This window comes from Oncorhynchus masou, chromosome 7 (assembly GCF_036934945.1).
Source record: "Oncorhynchus masou masou isolate Uvic2021 chromosome 7, UVic_Omas_1.1, whole genome shotgun sequence".
In the NCBI taxonomy this organism is placed as follows: Eukaryota; Metazoa; Chordata; class Actinopteri; order Salmoniformes; family Salmonidae; genus Oncorhynchus; species Oncorhynchus masou.
Window position 1 is genome coordinate 17,063,599 of NC_088218.1, and position 26,305 is coordinate 17,089,903.

General features: G+C 42.5%; 1 protein-coding gene across 2 annotated transcripts; it reads right to left on the reverse strand.

Moving 5' to 3' along the window:
- Window positions 1–218: 218 nt before the first annotated feature.
- On the reverse strand, window positions 219–23,966 carry LOC135543029 (solute carrier family 35 member G2-like). 2 transcript variants are annotated; one of them, XM_064970133.1, is made up of 2 exons: window positions 23,530–23,966; window positions 219–2,370 (listed from the first exon to the last, which is right to left on the reverse strand). In XM_064970133.1, the coding sequence occupies exon 2, from the start codon at window positions 2,358–2,360 to the stop codon at window positions 966–968; it is 1,395 nt and encodes a 464-aa protein (XP_064826205.1). In that variant the 5' UTR covers window positions 2,361–2,370; window positions 23,530–23,966; the 3' UTR covers window positions 219–965. The 2 variants fall into 2 exon arrangements, with proteins under 2 accessions (XP_064826205.1, XP_064826204.1); XM_064970132.1 differs by having other exon boundaries at window positions 23,526–23,965.
- Between the last annotated feature and the right edge of the window lie 2,339 nt (window positions 23,967–26,305).

Here is a 26,305-nt window from a genome sequence, read left to right on the forward strand (position 1 = left end):
TCTCCTTCCCTCTCTGTCTGTCTCTTCTGTCTGTCCTCCCTGCCTCTGGCTGTCTCTCTCTCTCTGTCTCCCTCACTCTGGCTGTCTGTCTCTATAGTTGGCATTGATCACCTTCGCTAACCCTCAGCTGGCTAACATAGTCAGTGACACTTTACCATGTGAAACTCAGCCAACACACACACACATACACACACAGTCAGTAGGAGAGCAAATCACAGTAACACAGTGAGCTTTTAATATGACATCACACTATCACAATAGCCAGTAAGACAACACAGTATTGGCACTTCACAACAATTACAATACAAAATAGATACATTTACTATTCACATTGGGGTAGGTAGATGTTTTCCCTAACCACTGATACAGGGTCAGATATTTTGACACCTCCTAATGGTTAAGTTAAGGACTGGAGTTGGTGTATCTGATTCTAGATCTGTGGTTAAAGACAGCTATTTTTGCTCAAGCATTAACATTCACCATAGAGTCCTCTTAGAGAGAGCGAGAGAGCTACAGAGAAATAGAGAGACAGAGACAGAGACAGAGACAGAGACACAGAGACAGAGACAGAGACACAGAGACAGAGACAGAGACAGAGACACAGAGACAGAGACACAGAGACAGAGAGACAGAGACACAGAGACAGAGACACAGAGACAGAGACACAGAGACAGAGACACAGAGACAGAGACACAGAGAGACAGATACAGAGAGAGAGATACAGAGAGAGATATACAGACAGAGAGAGAGATACAGAGAGAGAGAGAGAGAGATACAGAGAGAGATACAGAGAGAGAGATACAGAGAGAGATACACAGAGAGAGAGAGAGAGAGAGAGCAAACCCCCTGGGAAAAGAGAGAAAGACAGAAACATAGATAGAAGGGGAGTGGTCTATTTGATTGGCAAGTCCAGAATCTTTGTGCGTGCATGTCTCCTTGCATGTGCTTTTGTGTGTGCGTGTGTGCTATTTAATTGGCGAGTCCAGGATCTCTTCGTACTCTTCTCTCTGTTTCCTCCCACTTCCTCGAGAGGGGAGGAGCTTCACTGTAACAAGCCAACCCACGCTCGCCACCACCACCACACCCCCTATGACCTCACACACTGAGGGAACCAATGGCACAACAGCGATCTCCAGCACCATAGCGACCGGTACTTCCAGACCCTGTGTAGCCGACACCAAAGCTGGGTGAAGTCGGGTGAGGCCATGGGTCACCCCCACGAACCCCCCAGCAGAGCACACAGCTACCCCCAGGACGATGCACCAAGCCTGGAGACTGGCCGGCCACACTGGTCCTTGTCGGAGGAGAAGCATGGAGACTGCGGTGCTCAGACAGCCGGTCCAACTGACAGTGAACAGAGCGGTGCCGACACTGACCCGTTCCTTCAGAGAGCGGTACATGACTAGAGCCAGAGACATCCATAGTCCTGCAAGAACAGTCAGGGACCAACCGAACGCTTCCCGCCAGAACTGGGCCGACTGTTGTGCCGGTGTCGCCCCATTGGGCATTCCTGACCCGGTCCCGTTGTTGTTCTCATCCAGCCCTATTGGGTTAGGAACTAGCGCCAGACCCAGCCCTAACACGCCTGTCGCTACGGTGACCAGGTCTACCAATCCCAGCCGCTCGTCCAGGAGCAACAACGCCAGAGTGGCCGACAGGACGGTGGTCGCCAGGCGCCAGGTTGTCAACATGGCCTCGTCGTCGCCGGGGGAGACGAAGGATAAGGACGAGTAAGCGCAGCAGAGGGAGAAGGAGTGAGTCAGACCGTACAGGAGCAGCTTCCGCCGATAGCCCTTTGAGCCAAAGGCCGTCTCCGCCCGTTTCATTGGTACAGTCCCATAGAGCAGCTGGAGGATGGATCGTACCAAGAGGAGAGTTAAGGGTGGGAGGTTAAAGCGTGAGGCGGCCAGGCGTGTCAGAACACACACACAGCCATGAGCCAGCCCCGCCAAGACCACACTGGCCCACGTAAGCCGAGACGCAGAGACGGACGCTTCGCCGAAACTCGCTAGCTGCTCCCCTACTCCCCCTCCTGCACCCTTCCCTCCTCCCTCCACTCCCCCCTCGCCTCCCCCCATTGGAGGTCTAGGGGGTGTGTCTTTGTTTTTGTCCTTCCCTCCAAACAGAGCGCCGGCCTTTCCTGTCCACTTCCTGGCTCCTGTCAGCTGTTTCTTGTCCGAGGTCTCCTCCAGGAAGGAGCCGAAGTCCTCGAAGGAGGGAGCGTCATCGTACCCCTCGTCTCCGGGCTGGGGGAAGTGTGTGTGTGTGTGGGGTGTGTGTGGGGCGTACTTGGCGGTGACGGTGTGAGGGTGGATCTTCACTCGTTTTTTGGAGCCGTCCAGGAGATGAGTGGATTCCATGGTTACTCACCTGTAGGGAGGAGAGGTGAGGACAAACGTTAGACACCGACACACACCCCTCAGACAGAAACAGAGGGGTTTCACCTAATGGCATTGTCTTCCGACCGCATTGCCATGAACTATCTAAGAGTGTCTATCTGCCGTAAGACCCTCTGTGTCTGCCAGGTGACTCAGTCAGTGGTTGTAATTCACTGTTCTGACGCAGAGGATGCTGCTGCAGTGGACACACACACACCTTCTACAATATACACAGACAGTAGACACACACACCTTCTACAATATACACAGACAGTAGACACACACACCTTCTACAATATACACAGACAGAAGACACACACACCTTCTACAATATACACAGACAGAAGACACACACACCTTCTACAATATACACAGACAGTAGACACACACACATTCTACAATATACACAGACAGTAGACACACACACCTTCTACAATATACACAGACAGTAGACACACACACACCTTCTACAATATACACAGACAGTAGACAGTAGACACACACACCTTCTACAATATACACAGACAGTAGACACACACATTCTACAATATACACACAGACAGTAGACACACACACCTTCTACAATATACACAGACAGTAGACACACACACCTTCTACAATATACACAGACAGAAGACACACACACACTTCTACAATATACAATGTCATTTGACAGTAGACACACACACCTTCTACAATATACACAGACAGTAGACACACACACATTCTACAATATACACAGACAGTAGACACACACACCTTCTACAATATACACAGACAGTAGTCACACACACCTAAAATATACACAGACAGTAGACACACACCTACAATATACACAGACAGTAGACACACACTACAATATACACAGACTTCTACAATATACACAGACAGTAGTACACACAGTAGACACACACCTACAATATACACAGACAGTAGACACACACACCTTCTACAATATACACAGACAGTAGACAGTAGACACACACTTCTACAATATACACAGACAGACAGTAGACAAACACACCTTCTACAATATACACAGACAGTAGAGTAGACACACACACCTTCTACAATATACACAGACAGTAGACACACACACCTTCTACAATATACACAGACAGTAGACACACACACACCTACAATATACAGACAGTAGACAGTAGACACACACACCTACAATATACACAGACAGTAGACACACACACCTTCTACAATATACACAGACAACACACACCTTCTACAATATACACAGACAGTAGACACACACACCTTCTACAATATACACAGACAGTAGACACACACACCTTCTACAATATACACAGACAGAAGACACACACACCTTCTACAATTTACACAGACAGTAGAAACACACACACCTTCTACAATATACACAGACAGTAGACACACACACCTACAATATACACAGACAGTAGACAGTAGACACACACACCTACAATATACACAGACAGTAGACAGTAGACACACACACTTCTACAATACACAGACAGTAGAGTAGACACACACACTTCTACAATATACACAGACAGTAGACACACACACCTTCTACAATATACACAGACAGTAGACACACACACCTTCTACAATATACACAGACAGTAGACAGTAGACACACACACCTTCTACAATATACACAGACAGTAGACAATATACACAGACACACACACCTACAATATACACAGACAGTAGACACACACACACCTTCTACAATATACACAGACAGTAGACACACACACCTTCTACAATATACACAGACAGTAGTCACACACACCTAAAATATACACAGACACACACACTTCTACAATATACACAGACAGTAGACACACATCTAAAATATACACAGACAGTAGACACACACCTACAATATACACAGACAGTAGACAGTACACACACACCTTCTACAATATACACAGACAGTAGTCACACACCTACAATATAAACAGACAGTAGTCACACAGTAGACACACACCTACAATATACACAGACAGTAGACACACACACCTACAATATAAACAGACAGTAGACAGTAGACACACACACCTACAACATACACAGACAGTAGACAGTAGACATACACACCTACAATAAACGCAGACAGTAGACACACACACCTACAATATACACAGACAGTAGACACACACACCTACAATATACACAGACAGTAGACACACACCTACAATATACACAGACAGTAGACACACACACCTACAATATACACAGACAGTAGACACACACCTACAATATACACAGACAGTAGACACACACACCTACAATATACACAGACAGTAGACACACACACCTACAATATACACAGACAGTAGACACACACACCTACAATATACACAGACAGTAGACACACACCTACAATATACACAGACAGTAGACACACACCTACAATATACACAGACAGTAGACAGTAGACACAAACACACCTTCTACAATATACACAGACAGTAGACAGTAGACACACACCTTCTACAATATACACAGACAGTAGACACACACACACCTACAATATACACAGACAGTAGTCACACACACCTTCTACAATATACACAGACAGTAGACACACACACCTTCTACAATATACACAGACAGTAGACACACACACCTTCTACAATATACACAGACAGTAGACACACACCTACAATATACACAGACAGTAGACACACACCTACAATATACACAGGCAGTAGACACACACCTACAATATACACAGGCAGTAGACACACACACCTACAATATACACAGACAGTAGACAGTAGACACACACACCTACAACATACACAGACAGTAGACAGTAGACATACACACCTACAATAAACGCAGACAGTAGACAGACACACCTACAATAAACGCAGACAGTAGACACACACACCTACAATATACACAGACAGTAGACACACACACACCTTCAATATACACAGACAGTAGACAGTAGACACACACCTACAATATACACAGTAGACAGACACACACTACAATATACACAGACAGTAGACACACACCTACAATATACACAGACAGTAGACAGTAGACACACACACCTTCTACAATATACACAGACAGTAGACAGACACACACACCTTCTACAATATACACAGACAGTAGACACACACACCTTCTACAATATACACAGACAGTAGACACACACACTTCTACAATATACACAGACAGACAGTAGACACACACACCTTCTACAATATACACAGACAGTAGAGACACACACTTCTACAATATAAACAGACAGACAGTAGACACACACACCTTCTACAATATACACAGACAGTAGACACACACCTACAATATTAGACACAGTAGACACACACCTACAATATACACAGACAGTAGACACACACACCTACAATATACACAGACAGTAGTCACACACACCTACAATATACACAGACAGTAGACACACACCTACAATATACACAGACAGTAGACACACACACCTAAAATATACACAGACAGTAGACACACACCTTCTACAAATATACAGACAGTAGACAGTAGACACACCTACAAGCAGACACACACCTACAATATACACAGACAGTAGACACACACACCTACAATATACACAGACAGTAGACACACACACCTACAATATACACAGACACACACACCTACAATATACACAGACAGTAGACACACACCTACAATATACACAGACAGTAGACACACACACCTACAATATACAGACAGACAGTAGACACACACACCTACAATATACACAGACAGTAGACACACACACCTACAATATACACAGACAGTAGACACACACACCTACAATATACACAGACAGTAGACACACACACCTACAATATAAACAGACAGTAGACAGTAGACACACACACCTACAACATACACAGACAGTAGACAGTAGACATACACACCTACAATAAACACAGACAGTAGACACACACACACCTACAATATACACAGACAGTAGACACACACACACCTACAATATACACAGACAGTAGACACACACCTACAATATACACAGACAGTAGACACACACCTACAATATACACAGACAGTAGACACACACACCTACAATATACACAGACAGTAGACACACACACCTACAATATACACAGACAGTAGACACACACACCTACAATATACACAGACAGTAGACACACACCTACAATATACACAGACAGTAGACACACACCTACAATATACACAGACAGTAGACAGTAGACACAAACACACCTTCTACAATATACACAGACAGTAGACAGTAGACACACACCTTCTACAATATACACAGACAGTAGACACACACACCTACAATATACACAGACAGTAGTCACACACACCTTCTACAATATACACAGACAGTAGACACACACACCTTCTACAATATACACAGACAGTAGACACACACACCTTCTACAATATACACAGACAGTAGACACACACCTACAATATACACAGACAGTAGACACACACCTACAATATACACAGGCAGTAGACACACACCTACAATATACACAGGCAGTAGACACACACACCTACAATATACATAGACAGTAGTCACACACACCTACAATATAAACAGACAGTAGACACACACCTACAATATACACAGACAGTAGACACACACACCTACAATATACACAGACAGTAGACAGTAGACACACACACCTACAATATACACAGACAGTAGACAGTAGACAAACACACCTTCTACAATTTACACAGACAGTAGAAACACACACACCTTCTACAATATACACAGACAGTAGACACACACACCTTCTACAATATACACAGACAGTAGACACACACACCTTCTACAATATACACAGACAGTAGACACACACACCTTCTACAATATACACAGACAGTAGACACACACACCTTCTACAATATACACAGACAGTAGACAGTAGACACACACACCTACAATATACACAGACAGTAGACACACACCTACAATATACACAGACAGTAGACAGTATACACAGACACACACCTTCTACAATATACACAGACAGTAGACACACACCTACATACACACCTTCTACAACACACAGACTAGACACACACACCTACAATATACACAGACAGTAGACACACACACCTTCTACAATATACACAGACAGTAGACACACACACATCTACAATATACACAGACAGTAGACACACACACCTACAATATACACAGACAGTAGACAGTAGACACACACACCTTCTACAATATAAACAGACAGACAGACACACACCTACAATATACACAGACAGTAGACACACACACAATATTAGACTACAATATACACAGACAGTAGACAGTAGACACACACACCTTCTACAATATACACAGACAGTAGTCACACACCACAATATAAACAGACAGTAGTCACACAGTAGACACACACCTACAATATACACAGACAGTAGACACACACACAATATACACAGACAGTAGACACACACACCTACAATATAAACAGACAGACAGTAGACACACACACCTACAATATACACAGACAGTACACAGACAGTAGACACACACCTACAATAACGCAGACAGTAGACACACACACCTACAATATACACAGACAGTAGACAGACACACCTACAATAAACGCAGACAGTAGACACACACACCTACAATATACACAGACAGTAGACACACACACACCTTCAATATACACAGACAGTAGACAGTAGACACACACCTACAATATACACAGACAGTAGACACACACCTACAATATACACAGACAGTAGACACACACACCTTCTACAATATACACAGACACAGACAGTAGACACACACCTACAATATACACAGACAGTAGACACACACACCTACAATATACAGACAGACAGTAGACACACACACCTACAATATACACAGACAGTAGACACACACACCTACAATATACACAGACAGTAGACACACACACCTACAATATACACAGACAGTAGACAGTAGACAATATACACAGACAGTACACAGTAGACACAAACACACCTTCTACAATATACACAGACAGTAGACAGTAGACACACACCTTCTACAATATACACAGACAGTAGACACACACACACCTACAATATACACAGACAGTAGACACACACACCTTCTACAATATACACAGACAGTAGACACACACACCTACAATATACACAGACAGTAGACAGTAGACACACACCTACAATATACACAGACAGTAGACACACACACCTACAATATACACAGACAGTAGACACACACACCTACAATATACACAGACAGTAGACAGTAGACACACACCTTCTACAATATACACAGACAGTAGACAGTAGACACACACACCTACAATATACACAGACAGTATACACAGACAGTAGACACACACACACCTACAATATACACAGACAGTAGACACACACACCTTCTACAATATACACAGACAGTAGACACACACACCTACAATATACACAGACAGTAGACAGTAGACACACACACCTACAATATACACAGACAGTAGACACACACACCTACAATATACACAGACAGTAGACACACACACCAATATACACAATATACACAGACAGTAGACACACACACCTACAATATACACAGACACAGACACAGTAGACACACACCTACAATATACACAGACAGTAGACAATATACACAGACAGTAGACACACCACCTACAATATACACAGACAGTAGACACACACACCTATATACACACACACACACCTACAATATACACAGACAGTAGACACACACCTTCTACAATATACACAGACAGTAGACAGTAGACACACACACCTTCTACAATATACACAGACAGTAGACAGTAGACACACACCTTCTACAATATACACAGACAGTAGACACACACACACCTACAATATACACAGACAGTAGTCACACACACCTTCTACAATATACACAGACAGTAGACACACACACCTTCTACAATATACACAGACAGTAGACACACACACCTACAATATACACAGACAGTAGACACACACCTACAATATACACAGACTAGACACACACACCTACAATATACACAGACAGTAGACACACACACCTACAATATACAGACAGACAGTAGACACAGTAGACACACACCTTCTACAATATACACAGACAGTAGACACACACACCTTCTACAATATACACAGACAGTAGACACACACACCTTCTACAATATACACAGACAGTAGTCACACACACACCTTCTACAATATACACAGACAGTAGACACACACACCTTCTACAATATACACAGACAGTAGACACACCTTCTACAATATACACAGACAGTAGACACACACCTACAATATACACAGACAGTAGACAGTAGACACACACACCTTCTACAATATACACAGACAGTAGACACAGACAGTAGACACACACCTTCTACAATATACACAGACAGTAGACACACACCTACAATATACACAGACAGTAGACACACACACACCTTCTACAATATACACAGACAGTAGACACACACACCTTCTACAATATACACAGACAGTAGACACACACACCTAAAATATACACAGACAGTAGACACACACCTACAATATACACAGACAGTAGACAGTAGACACACACACTTCTACAATATAAACAGACAGTAGACAGTAGACACACACCTACAATATACACAGACAGTAGACACACACACCTTCTACAATATACACAGACAGTAGACACACACACCTACAATATACACAGACAGTAGACACACACACTTCTACAATATACACAGACAGTATCACACACCTACAACAGACAGTAGTCACACAGTAGACACACACCTACAATATACACAGACAGTAGACACACACACCTACAATATACACAGACAGTAGACACACACACCTACAATATACACAGACAGTAGACACACACACCTACAATATACACAGACAGTAGACAGTAGACACACACACCTACAACATACACAGACAGTAGACAGTAGACATACACACCTACAATAACACAGACAGTAGACACACACACCTACAATATACACAGACAGTAGACACACACACACCTACAATATACACAGACAGTAGACACACACACCTTCTACAATATACACAGACAGTAGACACACACACCTACAATATACACAGACACACATATTCTACAATATACACAGACAGTAGACACACACACACATACAATATAAACAGACAGTAGACACACACACACCTACAATATACACAGACAGTAGAAAGACACAACCAACAATATACACAGGCAGTAGACACACACCTACAATATACACAGACAGTAGACAGTAGACACACACCTACAATATACACAGACAGTAGACACACACACAGTAGACACACACCTACAATATACACAGACAGTAGACAGTAGACACACACCTACAATATACAGACAGTAGACACACACACCTACAATATACACAGACAGTAGACACACACACCTACAATATACACAGACAGTAGACACACACACACCTTCAATATACACAGACAGTAGACAGTAGACACACACCTACAACAATATACACAGACAGTAGACAGTAGACACACACACCTACAATATACACAGACAGTAGACACACACACCTACAATATACACAGACAGTAGACACACACACCTACAATATACACAGACAGTAGACAATATAGACAGACACACACACTTCTACAATATACACAGACAGTAGACACACACACCTACAATATACACAGACAGTAGACACACACACCTTCTACAATATACACAGACAGTAGACACACACACCTTCTACAATATACACAGACAGTAGACAGTAGACACACACACCTTCTACAATATACACAGACAGTAGACACACACCTACAATATACACAGACAGTAGACACACACACCTTCTACAATATACACAGACAGTAGACACACACACCTTCTACAATATACACAGACAGTAGTCACACACACCTAAAATATACACAGACAGTAGACACACACACACCTAAAATATACACAGACAGTAGACACACACCTTACAATATACACAGACAGTAGACACACACACCTACAATATACACAGACAGTAGACACACACACTTCTACAATATACACAGACAGTAGACACACACACCTACAATATACACAGACAGTAGACACACACACCCTACAATATACACAGACAGTAGACAGTAGACACACACACCTACAATATACACAGACAGTAGACACACACCTACAATATACACAGACAGTAGACACACACCTACAATATACACAGACAGTAGACACACACACCTTCTACAATATACACAGACAGTATACACAGACAGTAGACACACACCTACAATATACACAGACAGTAGACACACACACTACAATATACACAGACAGTAGTAGACACACACACTTCTACAATATACACAGACAGTAGACACACACCTACAATATACACAGACAGTACACAGACACACACACCTACAATATACACAGACAGTAGACAGTAGACACACACACCTTCTACAATATACACAGACAGTAGACAGTACACACACACCTACAATATACACAGACAGTAGACACACACACTTCTACAATATACACAGACAGTAGACACACACACCTTCTACAATATACACAGACAGTAGACACACACACTTCTACAATATACACAGACAGTAGAGACACACACCTACAATATACACAGACAGTAGACACACACACTTCTACAATATACACAGACAGTAGACAGTAGACACACACACCTACAATATACACAGACAGTAGACAGTAGACACACACCTACAATATACACAGACAGTAGACACACACACCTTCTACAATATACACAGACAGTAGACACACACACCTACAATATACACAGACAGACACACACACACCTACAATATACACAGACAGTATACACAGACACCTTCTACAATATACACAGACAGTAGACACACACACCTTCTACAATATACACAGACAGTAGACAATAGACACACACCTTCTACAATATACACAGACAGTAGACACACACCTACAATATACACAGACAGTAGACACACACACCTACAATATACACAGACAGTAGACACACACCTACAATATACACAGACAGTAGACACACACACCTTCTACAATATACACAGACAGTAGACACACACACCTTCTACAATATACACAGACAGTAGACACACACAGACAGTACACACCTACAATATATACAATATACACAGACAGTAGACACACACACCACCTACAATATACACAGACAGTACAATATACACAGACACACACACCTACAATATACACAGACAGTAGACACACACACACCTACAATATACACAGACAGTAGACACACACACCTACAATATACACAGACAGTAGACACACACCTAGATACACAGACAGTAGACACACACACTACAATATACACAGACAGTAGACAACCTTCTACAATATACACAGACAGTAGACACAGACACACACCTACAATATACACAGACAGTAGACACACACCTACAATATACACAGACAGTAGACACACACACCCTACAATATACACAGACAGTAGACACACACACCTACAATATACACAGACAGTAGACACACACACCTACAATATACAGACAGTAGACAGTAGACACACACCACAATATACACAGACTACAATATACACAGACAGTAGACACACACACCTTCTACAATATACACAGACAGTAGACACACACACCTACAATATAAACAGACAGTAGTCACACAGTACACACCTACAATATACACAGACAGTAGACACACACACCTACAATATACACAGACAGTAGACAGACACACACACACTTCTACAATATACACAGACAGTAGACACACACACCTACAATAAACGCAGACAGTAGACACACACACCTACAATATACACAGACAGTAGACACACACACACCTTCAATATACACAGACAGTAGACACACACACCTACAATATACACAGACAGTAGACACACACCTACAATATACACAGACAGTAGACACACACACCTACAATATACACAGACAGTAGACACACACACCTACAATATACACAGACAGTAGACACACACACCTACAATATACACAGACAGTAGACACACACCTACAATATACACAGACAGTACACACACACCTACAATATACACAGACAGTAGACAGTAGACACACACACCTTCTACAATATACACAGACAGTAGACAGTAGACACACACCTTCTACAATATACACAGACAGTAGACACACACCCTTCTACAATATACACAGACAGTAGACACATACACCTTCTACAATATACACAGACAGTAGACACACACACCTTCTACAATATACACAGACAGTAGACACACACACCTTCTACAATATACACAGACAGTAGACACACACCTACAATATACACAGACAGTATACACACCTACAATATACACAGGCAGTAGACACACACCTACAATATACACAGACAGTAGACACACACACCTACAATATACACAGACAGTAGACACACACCTACAATATACAGACAGACAGTAGACACACACCTACAATATACACAGACAGTAGACACACACACCTACAATATACACAGACAGTAGACAGTAGACACACACACCTACAATATACACAGACAGTAGACAGTAGACAAACACACCTTCTACAATGTACACAGACAGTAGACAGTAGACACACACACCTTCTACAATATACACAGACAGTAGACACACACACCTTCTACAATATACACAGACAGTAGACACACACACCTTCTACAATATACACAGACAGTAGACAGTAGACACACACACCTTCTACAATATACACAGACAGTAGAGACACACCTTCTACAATATACACAGACAGTAGACACACACCTACAATATACACAGACAGTAGACACACACACCTTCTACAATATACACAGACAGTAGACACACACACCTTCAATATACAAGTATACACAGACAGTAGTAGACACACACACCTACAATATACACAGACAGTAGACACACACCTTCTACAATATACACAGACAGTAGACACACACATCTACAATATACACAGACAGTAGACACACACACCTTCTACAATATACACAGACAGTAGTAGAGTAGACACACACACACCTACACAGACAATATACACAGACAGTAGACACACACACCTACAATATACACAGACAGTAGACACACACACCTACAATATACACAGACAGTAGACACACACACCTACAATATACACAAACAGTAGACACACACCTACAATATACACAGACAGTAGACACACACACCTACAATATACACAGACACACACACCTACAATATACACAGACAGTAGACACACACACCTACAATATACAGACAGACAGTAGACACACACACCCTACAATATACACAGACAGTACACAGACAGTAGACACACACCTACAATATACACAGACAGTAGACAGTAGACACACACTTCTACAATATACACAGACAGTAGACACACACACCTACAATATACACAGACAGTAGACACACACACACCTTCAATATACACAGACAGTAGACACACACACCTACAATATACACAGACAGTAGACACACACCTACAATATACACAGGCAGTAGACACACACCTACAATATACACAGGCAGTAGACACACACACCTACAATATACATAGACAGTAGTCACACACACCTACAATATAAACAGACAGTAGTCACACAGTAGACACACACCTACAATATACACAGACAGTAGACACACACACCTACAATATACACAGACAGTAGACAGTAGACACACACACCTACAATATACACAGACAGTAGACAGTAGACAAACACACCTTCTACAATGTACACAGACAGTAGACACACACACCTTCTACAATATACACAGACAGTAGACACACACACCTTCTACAATATACACAGACACCTTCTACAATATACACAGACAGTAGACAGTAGACACACACACCTTCTACAATATACACAGACAGTAGAGACACACCTTCTACAATATACACAGACAGTAGACACACACCTACAATATACAGAGACAGTAGACACACACACACCTTCTACAATATACACAGACAGTAGACACACACACCTTCTACAAAATACACAGACAGTAGTCACACACACCTAAAATATACACAGACAGTAGACACACACCTTCTACAATATACACAGACAGTAGACACACACATCTAAAATATACACAGACAATAGACACACACCTTCTACAATATACACAGAAAGTAGACACACAGTAGACACACACCTACAATATACACAGACAGTAGACACACACACCTACAATATAAACAGACAGTAGACAGTAGACACACACACCTTCTACAATATACACAGACAGTAGTCACACACCTACAATATAAACAGACAGTAGTCACACAGTAGACACACACCTACAATATACACAGACAGTAGACACACACACCTACAATATACACAGACAGTAGACACACACACCTACAATATAAACAGACAGTAGACAGTAGACACACACACCTACAACATACACAGACAGTAGACAGTAGACATACACACCTACAATAAACGCAGACAGTAGACACACACACACCTTCAATATACACAGACAGTAGACACACACACCTACAATATACACAGACAGTAGACACACACACCTACAATATACACAGACAGTAGACACACACACACCTACAATATACACAGACAGTAGACACACACACCTACAATATACACAGACAGTAGACACACACACCTACAATATACACAGACAGTAGACACACACACCTACAATATACACAGACAGTAGACACACACACCTACAATATACACAGACAGTAGACACACACCTACAATATACACAGACAGTAGACACACACACCTTCTACAATGTACACAGACAGTAGACAGTAGACACACACACCTACAATATACACAGACAGTAGACACACACACACCTACAATATACACAGACAGTAGACACACACCTACAATATACACAGACAGTAGACACACACACCTACAATATACACAGACAGTAGACACACACACCTACAATATACACAGACAGTAGACACACACCTACAATATACACAGACAGTAGACACACACACCTTCTACAATGTACACAGACAGTAGACAGTAGACACACACACCTACAATATACACAGACAGTAGACACACACACACCTACAATATACACAGACAGTAGACAGTAGACACAAACACACCTTCTACAATGTACACATACACAGACAGTAGACACACACCTACAATATACACAGACAGTAGACAGTAGAGACACACCTACAATATACACAGACAGTAGACACACACACCTTCTACAATATACACAGACAGTAGACACACACACCTTCTACAATATACACAGACAGTAGACACACACACCTTCTACAATATACACAGACAGTAGACACACACACCTTCTACAATATACACAGACAGTAGACACACACCTACAATATACACAGGCAGTAGACACACACACCTACAATATACACAGGCAGTAGACACACACACCTACAATATACACAGACAGTAGACACACACACCTACAATATACACAGACAGTAGACAGTAGACACACACACCTACAATATACACAGACAGTAGACAGTAGACAAACACACCTTCTACAATGTACACAGACAGTAGACAGTAGACACACACACCTTCTACAATATACACAGACAGTAGACACACACACCTTCTACAATATACACAGACAGTAGACACACACACCTTCTACAATATACACAGACAGTAGACAGTAGACACACACACCTTCTACAATATACACAGACAGTAGAGACACACCTTCTACAATATACACAGACAGTAGACACACACCTACAATATACACAGACAGTAGACACACACACACCTTCTACAAAATACACAGACAGTAGTCACACACACCTAAAATATACACAGACAGTAGAGACACACCTTCTACAATATACACAGACAGTAGACACACACCTACAATATACACAGACAGTAGACACACACACACCTTCTACAATATACACAGACAGTAGACACACACACCTTCTACAAAATACACAGACAGTAGACACACACATCTAAAATATACACAGACAGTAGACACACACCTACAATATACAGACAGACAGTAGACACACACACCTTCTACAATATAAACAGACAGTAGTCACACCGTAGACACACACCTACAATATACACAGACAGTAGACACACACCTTCTACAATATACACAGACAGTAGACACACACATCTAAAATATACACAGACAGTAGACACACACCTTCTACAATATACACAGACAGTAGTCACACACCTACAATATAAACAGACAGTAGTCACACAGTAGACACACACCTACAATATACACAGACAGTAGACACACACACCTACAATATACACAGACAGTAGACACACACACCTACAATATAAACAGACAGTAGACAGTAGACACACACACCTACAACATACACAGACAGTAGACAGTAGACATACACACCTACAATAAACGCAGACAGTAGACACACACACCTACAATATACACAGACAGTAGACACACACACACCTTCAATATACACAGACAGTAGACACACACACCTTCTACAATGTACACAGACAGTAGACACACACACACCTACAATATACACAGACAGTAGACACACACCTACAATATACACAGACAGTAGACACACACCTACAATATACACAGACAGTAGACACACACACCTACAATATACACAGACAGTAGACAGTAGACACACACACCTACAATATACACAGTCAGTAGACACACACACACCTACAATATACACAGACAGTAGACAGTAGACACAAACACACCTTCTACAATATACACAGACAGTAGACAGTAGAGACACACCTACAATATACACAGACAGTAGACACACACACCTTCTACAATATACACAGACAGTAGACACACACACCTTCTACAATATACACAGACAGTAGACACACACACCTTCTACAATATACACAGACAGTAGACACACACACCTTCTACAATATACACAGACAGTAGACACACACACCTTCTACAATATACACAGACAGTAGACACACACACCTACAATATACACAGACAGTAGACACACACCTACAATATACACAGACAGTAGACACACACCTACAATATACACAGACAGTAGACACACACCTACAATATACACAGGCAGTAGACACACACCTACAATATACACAGGCAGTAGACAAACACACCTACAATATACATAGACAGTAGTCACACACACCTACAATATAAACAGACAGACAGTAGACACACACCTACAATATACACAGACAGTAGACACACACACCTACAATATACACAGACAGTAGACAGTAGACACACACACCTACAATATACACAGACAGTAGACAGTAGACAAACACACCTTCTACAATGTACACAGACAGTAGACAGTAGACACACACACCTTCTACAATATACACAGACAGTAGACACACACACCTTCTACAATATACACAGACAGTAGACACACACACCTTCTACAATATACACAGACAGTAGACAGTAGACACACACACCTTCTACAATATACACAGACAGTAGAGACACACCTTCTACAATATACACAGACAGTAGACACACACCTACAATATACACAGACAGTAGACACACACACCTTCTACAATATACACAGACAGTAGACACACACACCTTCTACAATATACACAGACAGTAGACACACACACATTCTACAATATACAGACAGTAGACACACACCATCTACAATATACACAGACAGTAGACACACACACCTTCTACAATATACACAGACAGTAGACAGTAGACACACACACCTTCTACAATATACACAGACAGTAGACACACACACCTTCTACAAAATACACAGACAGTAGTCACACACACCTAAAATATACACAGACAGTAGACACACACCTTCTACAATATACACAGACAGTAGACAGTAGACACACACACCTTCTACAATATACACAGACAGTAGTCACACACCTACAATATAAACAGACAGTAGTCACACAGTAGACACACACCTACAATATACACAGACAGTAGACACACACCTTCTACAATATACACAGACAGTAGACACACACATCTAAAATATACACAGACAGTAGACACACACCTTCTACAATATACACAGACAGTAGACACACACCTACAATATACACAGACAGTAGACAGTAGACACACACACCTTCTACAATATACACAGACAGTAGAGACACACATCTAAAATATACACAGACAGTAGTCACAGACCTACAATATAAACAGACAGTAGTCACACAGTAGACACACACCTACAATATACACAGACAGTAGACACACACACCTACAATATACACAGACAGTAGACACACACACCTACAATATACACAGACAGTAGACACACACACCTACAATATACACAGACAGTAGACACACACACACCTTCTACAATATACACAGACAGTAGACACACACACCTACAATATACACAGACAGTAGACACACACACCTTCTACAATGTACACAGACAGTAGACACACACACCTACAAAATACACAGACAGTAGACACACAGTAGACACACACCTACAATATACACAGACAGTAGACACACACACCTTCTACAATATACACAGACAGTAGACACACACACCTTCTACAATATACACAGACAGTAGACACACACACCTACAATATACACAGACAGTTCTACAATATACACAGACAGTAGACACACACACACCTTCTACAATATACACAGACAGTAGTCACAACACCTAACAATATACACAGACAGTAGACACACACCTACAATATACACAGACAGTTGACACACACCTACAATTTACACAGACAGTAGACACACACACACGTACAATATACATAGACAGTAGTCACACACCTACAATATACACAGACAGTAGACACACAGTAGACACACACACACCTACAATATACACAGACAGTAGTTACACACCTTCTACAATATACACAGACAGTAGACACACACACCTACAATGTACAAAGACAGTAGACACACACCTACAATATACACAGACAGTAGACACACACACCTACAATATACACAGACAGTAGACACACACACCTTCTACAATATACACAGACAGTAGAGACACACATCTAAAATATACACAGACAGTAGACACACACCTACAATATACAGACAGTAGACAGTAGACACACACCTACAATATACACAGACAGTAGACACACACACCTACAATATACACAGACAGTAGACACACACACCTTCTACAATATACACAGACAGTAGACACACACACCTACAATATACACAGACAGTAGACACACACACACTTCTACAATATACACAGACAGTAGACACACACACCTACAATATACACAGACAGTAGACACACACACCTTCTACAATATACACAGACAGTAGACACACACACCTACAATATACACAGACAGTAGACACACACACACACCTACAATATACACAGACAGTAGACACACACACCTACAATATACACAGACAGTAGACACACACACCTTCTACAATATACACAGACACACAGACAGTAGACACACACACCTTCTACAATATACACAGACAGTAGACACACACACCTTCTACAATATACACAGACAGTAGTCACACACACCTAAAATATACACAGACAATAGACACACACCTTCTACAATATACACAGACAGTAGACACACACCTACAATATACACAGACAGTAGACAGTAGACACACACACCTTCTACAATATACACAGACAGTAGACACACACACCTTCTACAATATACACAGACAGTAGACACACACACTTCTACAATATAAACAGACAGTAGTCACACACACACACTTCTACAATATACACAGACAGTAGACACACACACCTTCTACAATATACACAGACAGTAGACACACACACCTACAATATACACAGACAGTAGACACACACACCTTCTACAATATACACAGACAGTAGACACACACACACCTACAATATACACAGACAGTAGACACACACACACCTACAATATACACAGACAGTAGACACACACACCATCTACAATATACACAGACAGTAGACACACACACCTACAATATACACAGACAGTAGACAGACACACACACACTTCTACAATATACACAGACAGTAGACACACACACCTACAACATACACAGACAGTAGACACACACACCTTCTACAATATACACAGACAGTAGTCACACACCTACAATATACACAGACAGTAGACACACACACTTTCTACAATACACACAGACAGTAGACACACACACCTTCTACAATATACACAGACAGTAGACAGTAGACACACACACCTACAATATACACAGACTGCAGACACACACCTACAATATTCACAGACAGTAGACAGTAGACACACACCTTCTGCAATATACACAGACAGTAGACACACACCTTCTACAATATACACAGACAGTAGACACACACCTACAATATACACAGACAGTAGACACACACACACCTTCTACAATATACACAGACAGTAGACACACACCTACAATATACACAGACAGTAGACACACACACCTACAATATACACAGACAGTAGACAGTAGACACACACCTACAATATACACAGACAGTAGACACACACACCTTCTACAATATACACAGACAGTAGACACACACACACCTTCTACAATATACACAGACAGTAGACACACACACACCCTACAATATACACAGACAGTAGACACACACACACTTCTACAATATACACAGACACTACAATATACACAGACACTACAATATACACAGACAGTAGACACACACACCTACAATATACACAGACAGTAGACAGTTGACACACACACCTTCTACAATGTACACAGACAGTAGACAGTAGACACACACACCTACAACATACACAGACAGTAGACAGTAGACACACACACCTACAATATACACAGACAGTAGACAGTAGACACACACACCTACAACATACACAGACAGTAGACAGTAGACACACACACCTTCTACAATATACACAGACAGTAGACACACACACACCTTCTACAATATACACAGACATTAGACAGTAGACACACACACCTACAATATACACAGACAGTAGACACACACCTACAATATACACAGACAGTAGACACACACACCTTGTACAATATACACAGACAGTACACACACACACCTTGTACAATATACACAGACAGTAGACACACACACCTTCTACAATATACACAGACAGTAGACACACACACACCTTCTACAATATACACAGACAGTAGACAGTAGACACACACCTACAATATACACAGACAGTAGACACACACACCTTCTACAATATACACAGACAGTAGACACACACCTTCTACAATATACACAGACAGTAGACACACACACCTTCTACAATATACACAGACAGTAGACAGTAGACACACACCTACAATATACACAGACAGTAGACAGTAGACACACACCTTCTACAATATACACAGACAGAAGACACACCTACAATATACACAGACAGTAGACAGACACACATACAATATACACAGACAGTAGACACACACCTAAGTAAATCTACAGTCTGTTTTATGAGACAGACAGGGTTTGGGTGCAGGTCATCTGAGTGTGGCCCCGAGGACTGTGTTACCCATTGAGCTATGTATAGAAAGCTTCAGCAGGTTTTCAGGTCTCAGGTATGGTTACTCATGGTGACTCAATCACTGACTGTTCTAATAAGGACATAATGCTGTCTGGCTGGCTGGATGCTGACTAAAAAGATGCCACGAGTCTGTGTGGTGGGGTGCGTGAGAGAGGATGAGTGTGTGTCTTGTCAAGGCTACACACACACACGGTCCGTGCTGGATTTATGATTGGAACGAGGCGCGTTCCCGCGCACAGGAAGTAATGCTGCTGTACGCGGCAGGACAAATAATCACCACAATTATAGAAACCACAAAATAAACAGAAAATAGCCCCGCCGCGGTATGGTCGATACCGTGTCAGTAGATTGCGTAGATTGATTACAAAATCAACTGATATGTGTAACTACTACCAAAAACTCACCTACTGTATTGCGTCAATTCGGTGCCCTCCGCTCATTCACCGAACAAATGTCTTCTGTCAGATCAGGGAAAGAGGCATCCTTCCACCCGCTTCCCTCCTCATGGGTGGTTTGGCGTGCCTCCAAGGTTACCAGTCGCCCAACGGATCTATCTGGCTCCTCCAACCGCCGGTCGAACACTGTTGTCGACCACAGGGGTAGAGAGTGTCGGTGATAAAAAGCCTTCCTCCTTTTCTGTCTCCCGATCCCTCACCCGTCCTCCCTCACTCACACACACAGCAGCTGCGCTTCTCAGCTTGCCCGACCGTGGAGAGAGAGAGAGTGAGAGAAGAGGGAACGATGTCATTATGCTTAAGCATGCATCGCGACCAAAAATCATCATCATAAACACTGACCACTGTCAGTCACGTTTGTGTGTGTGCGCGTTTATGTATGCACGCACGCACAAGCACACACGCACAAACTCACGCACACACACAGAGACAGATCTGGTCCCAGCGGGGAACTAATGGTCCTTCTCTATCCCACATCTATATTTCATCACCTTCTCAATGCTCCTCTGCTGTCGGGAATGATGATAGTCTCTCTCTCTCTCTCTCTCTCTCTCTCTCTCTCTCTCTCTCTCTCTCTCTCTCTCTCTCTCTCTCTCTCTCTCTCTCTTTTCTCTCTCTCTCTCTCTCTCTCCTGGGTTGTCATTGTGTGAGTGTATGTGTGTGTGCATGCAAGCATGTGTTTGTGTCATGGCTTGTACCCCATACCAGTAATTACCTCTTCCTTTAGCTGCATGCAGTCTATAGTTTGTCCCTGAGGCTGGTTGACAGACAGACAGTTAGACAGGAAGCAGTCTATTAGTGAGACCAGACCTGCCATATGGGTAACCCACTAACACAGCGCTTTCTTTACAGTAATGAGTAGCGTATTATCTTCCTGTCTGTCAGTTAAGCAGACAGACGGACAGACAGACAGGAAGGCAGACAGGCAGACAGGCAGACACAGACAGACAGACAGGAAGGCAGACAGACAGACAGACAGACAGACAGGCAGACAGGCAGACAGACAGGCAGACAGACAGGCAGACAGACAGACAGACAGACAGACAGACAGGCAGACAGACAGACAGACAGACAGACAGACAGACAGACAGACAGGCAGACAGACAGGCAGACAGACAGACAGACAGACAGGCAGACAGACAGGCAGACAGGCAGACAGACAGGCAGACAGACAGGCAGACAGACAGGCAGACAGGCAGACAGACAGACAGGCAGACAGACAGGCAGACAGACAGACAGGCAGACAGACAGACAGACAGACAGGAACAGGGAAGGGCCCAGGGGTGCTGTGGATTCAGACAGCCGTAATATAATCTGCCTGTCAGTTAAGCAGACAGACGGACAGACAGACAGACAGACAGACAGACAGACAGACAGACAGACAGACAGACAGGAAGGCTCGCCAGGGAAGGGCCCTGGGTTGGAGGAGAGGGGTGCTATGGCTCTATTCAGTCCAACAGCCGTAATATAATCTGTCTGTCAGTTAAGCAGACAGGCAGACAGACAGGCAGACAGACAGACAGGCAGACAGACAGACAGACAGACAGACAGACAGGAAGGCTCGCCAGGGAAGGGCCCTGGGTTGGAGGAGAGGGGTGCTATGGCTCTATTCAGTCCAACAGCCGTAATATAATCTGTCTGTCAGTTAAGCAGACAGACAGGCAGACAGACAGACAGACAGACAGACAGACAGACAGACAGGAAGGCTCGCCAGGGAAGGGCCCTGGGTTGGAGGAGAGGGGTGCTATGGCTCTATTCAGTCCAACAGCCGTAATATAATCTGTCTGTCTGCGTTTCTGCCTGTCTGTCCGTCCGCAAAACAGACAGTGTGTGTTCGGTTGCTTCTTGGAAGGAAATATGTTCTGTTTCTATGGCAACTGTGGAGAGGAGACCGCTATAAGCGTTTTATGGGACTATTCAATAACTATATGAGAGAGAGAGAGAGAGAGAGAGAGAGAGAGAGAGAGAGAGAGAGAGAGAGAGAGAGAGAGAGAGAGAGAGAGAGAGAGAGAGAGAGAGAGAGAGAGAGAGAGAGAGAGAGAGAGAGAGAGAGAGAGAGAGAGAGAGAGAGAGAGAGAGAGAGAGAGAGAGAGAGAGAGAGAGAGAGAGAGAGAGAGAGAGAGAGAGAATGCTTGTTTGTTCCATGTGTAACTCTGTGTTGTTGTTTGTGTCGCACTGCTTTGCTTTATCTTGGCCAGGTCGCAGTTGTAAATGAGAACTTGTTGTCAACTGGCCTCCCTGGTTAAATAAAGGTGAAATACAAATAATAACAACAAAGCCATCCCCTGAAGATAAATTAACCTGGAGTCCCCTCAGCAAGCTGGTCCTGGGGCTCTGTTCACAAACACAAACACACCCCACAGAGCTCCAGGACAGCAACACAATTAGTCCCAACCAAATCATGAGAAAACAAAAAGATAATTACTTGACACATTGCAAAGAATCTACAAAAAAAACAGAGCAAACTAGAATGCTATTTGACCCTAAACAGAGAGCACACAGTGGCAGAATACCTGACCACTGTGACTGACCCAAACTTCAGGAAAGCTTTGACTATGTACAGACTCACTGAGCATAGCCTTGCTATTGAGAAAGGCTACCGAAGGAAGACCTGGCTCTCAAGAGAAGACAGACTATGTGCACACTGCCCACAAAATGAGGTGGAAACTGAGCGGCTCTTCCTAACCTCCTGCCCAATGTATGACCATATTAGAGAGACATATTTCCCT

Excerpts from the sequence above, each read along its gene's own strand:
- LOC135543029 (XM_064970133.1), bottom strand. The coding sequence starts at position 2,360 with ATGGAATCCACTCATCTCCTGGACGGCTCCAAAAAACGAGTGAAGATC.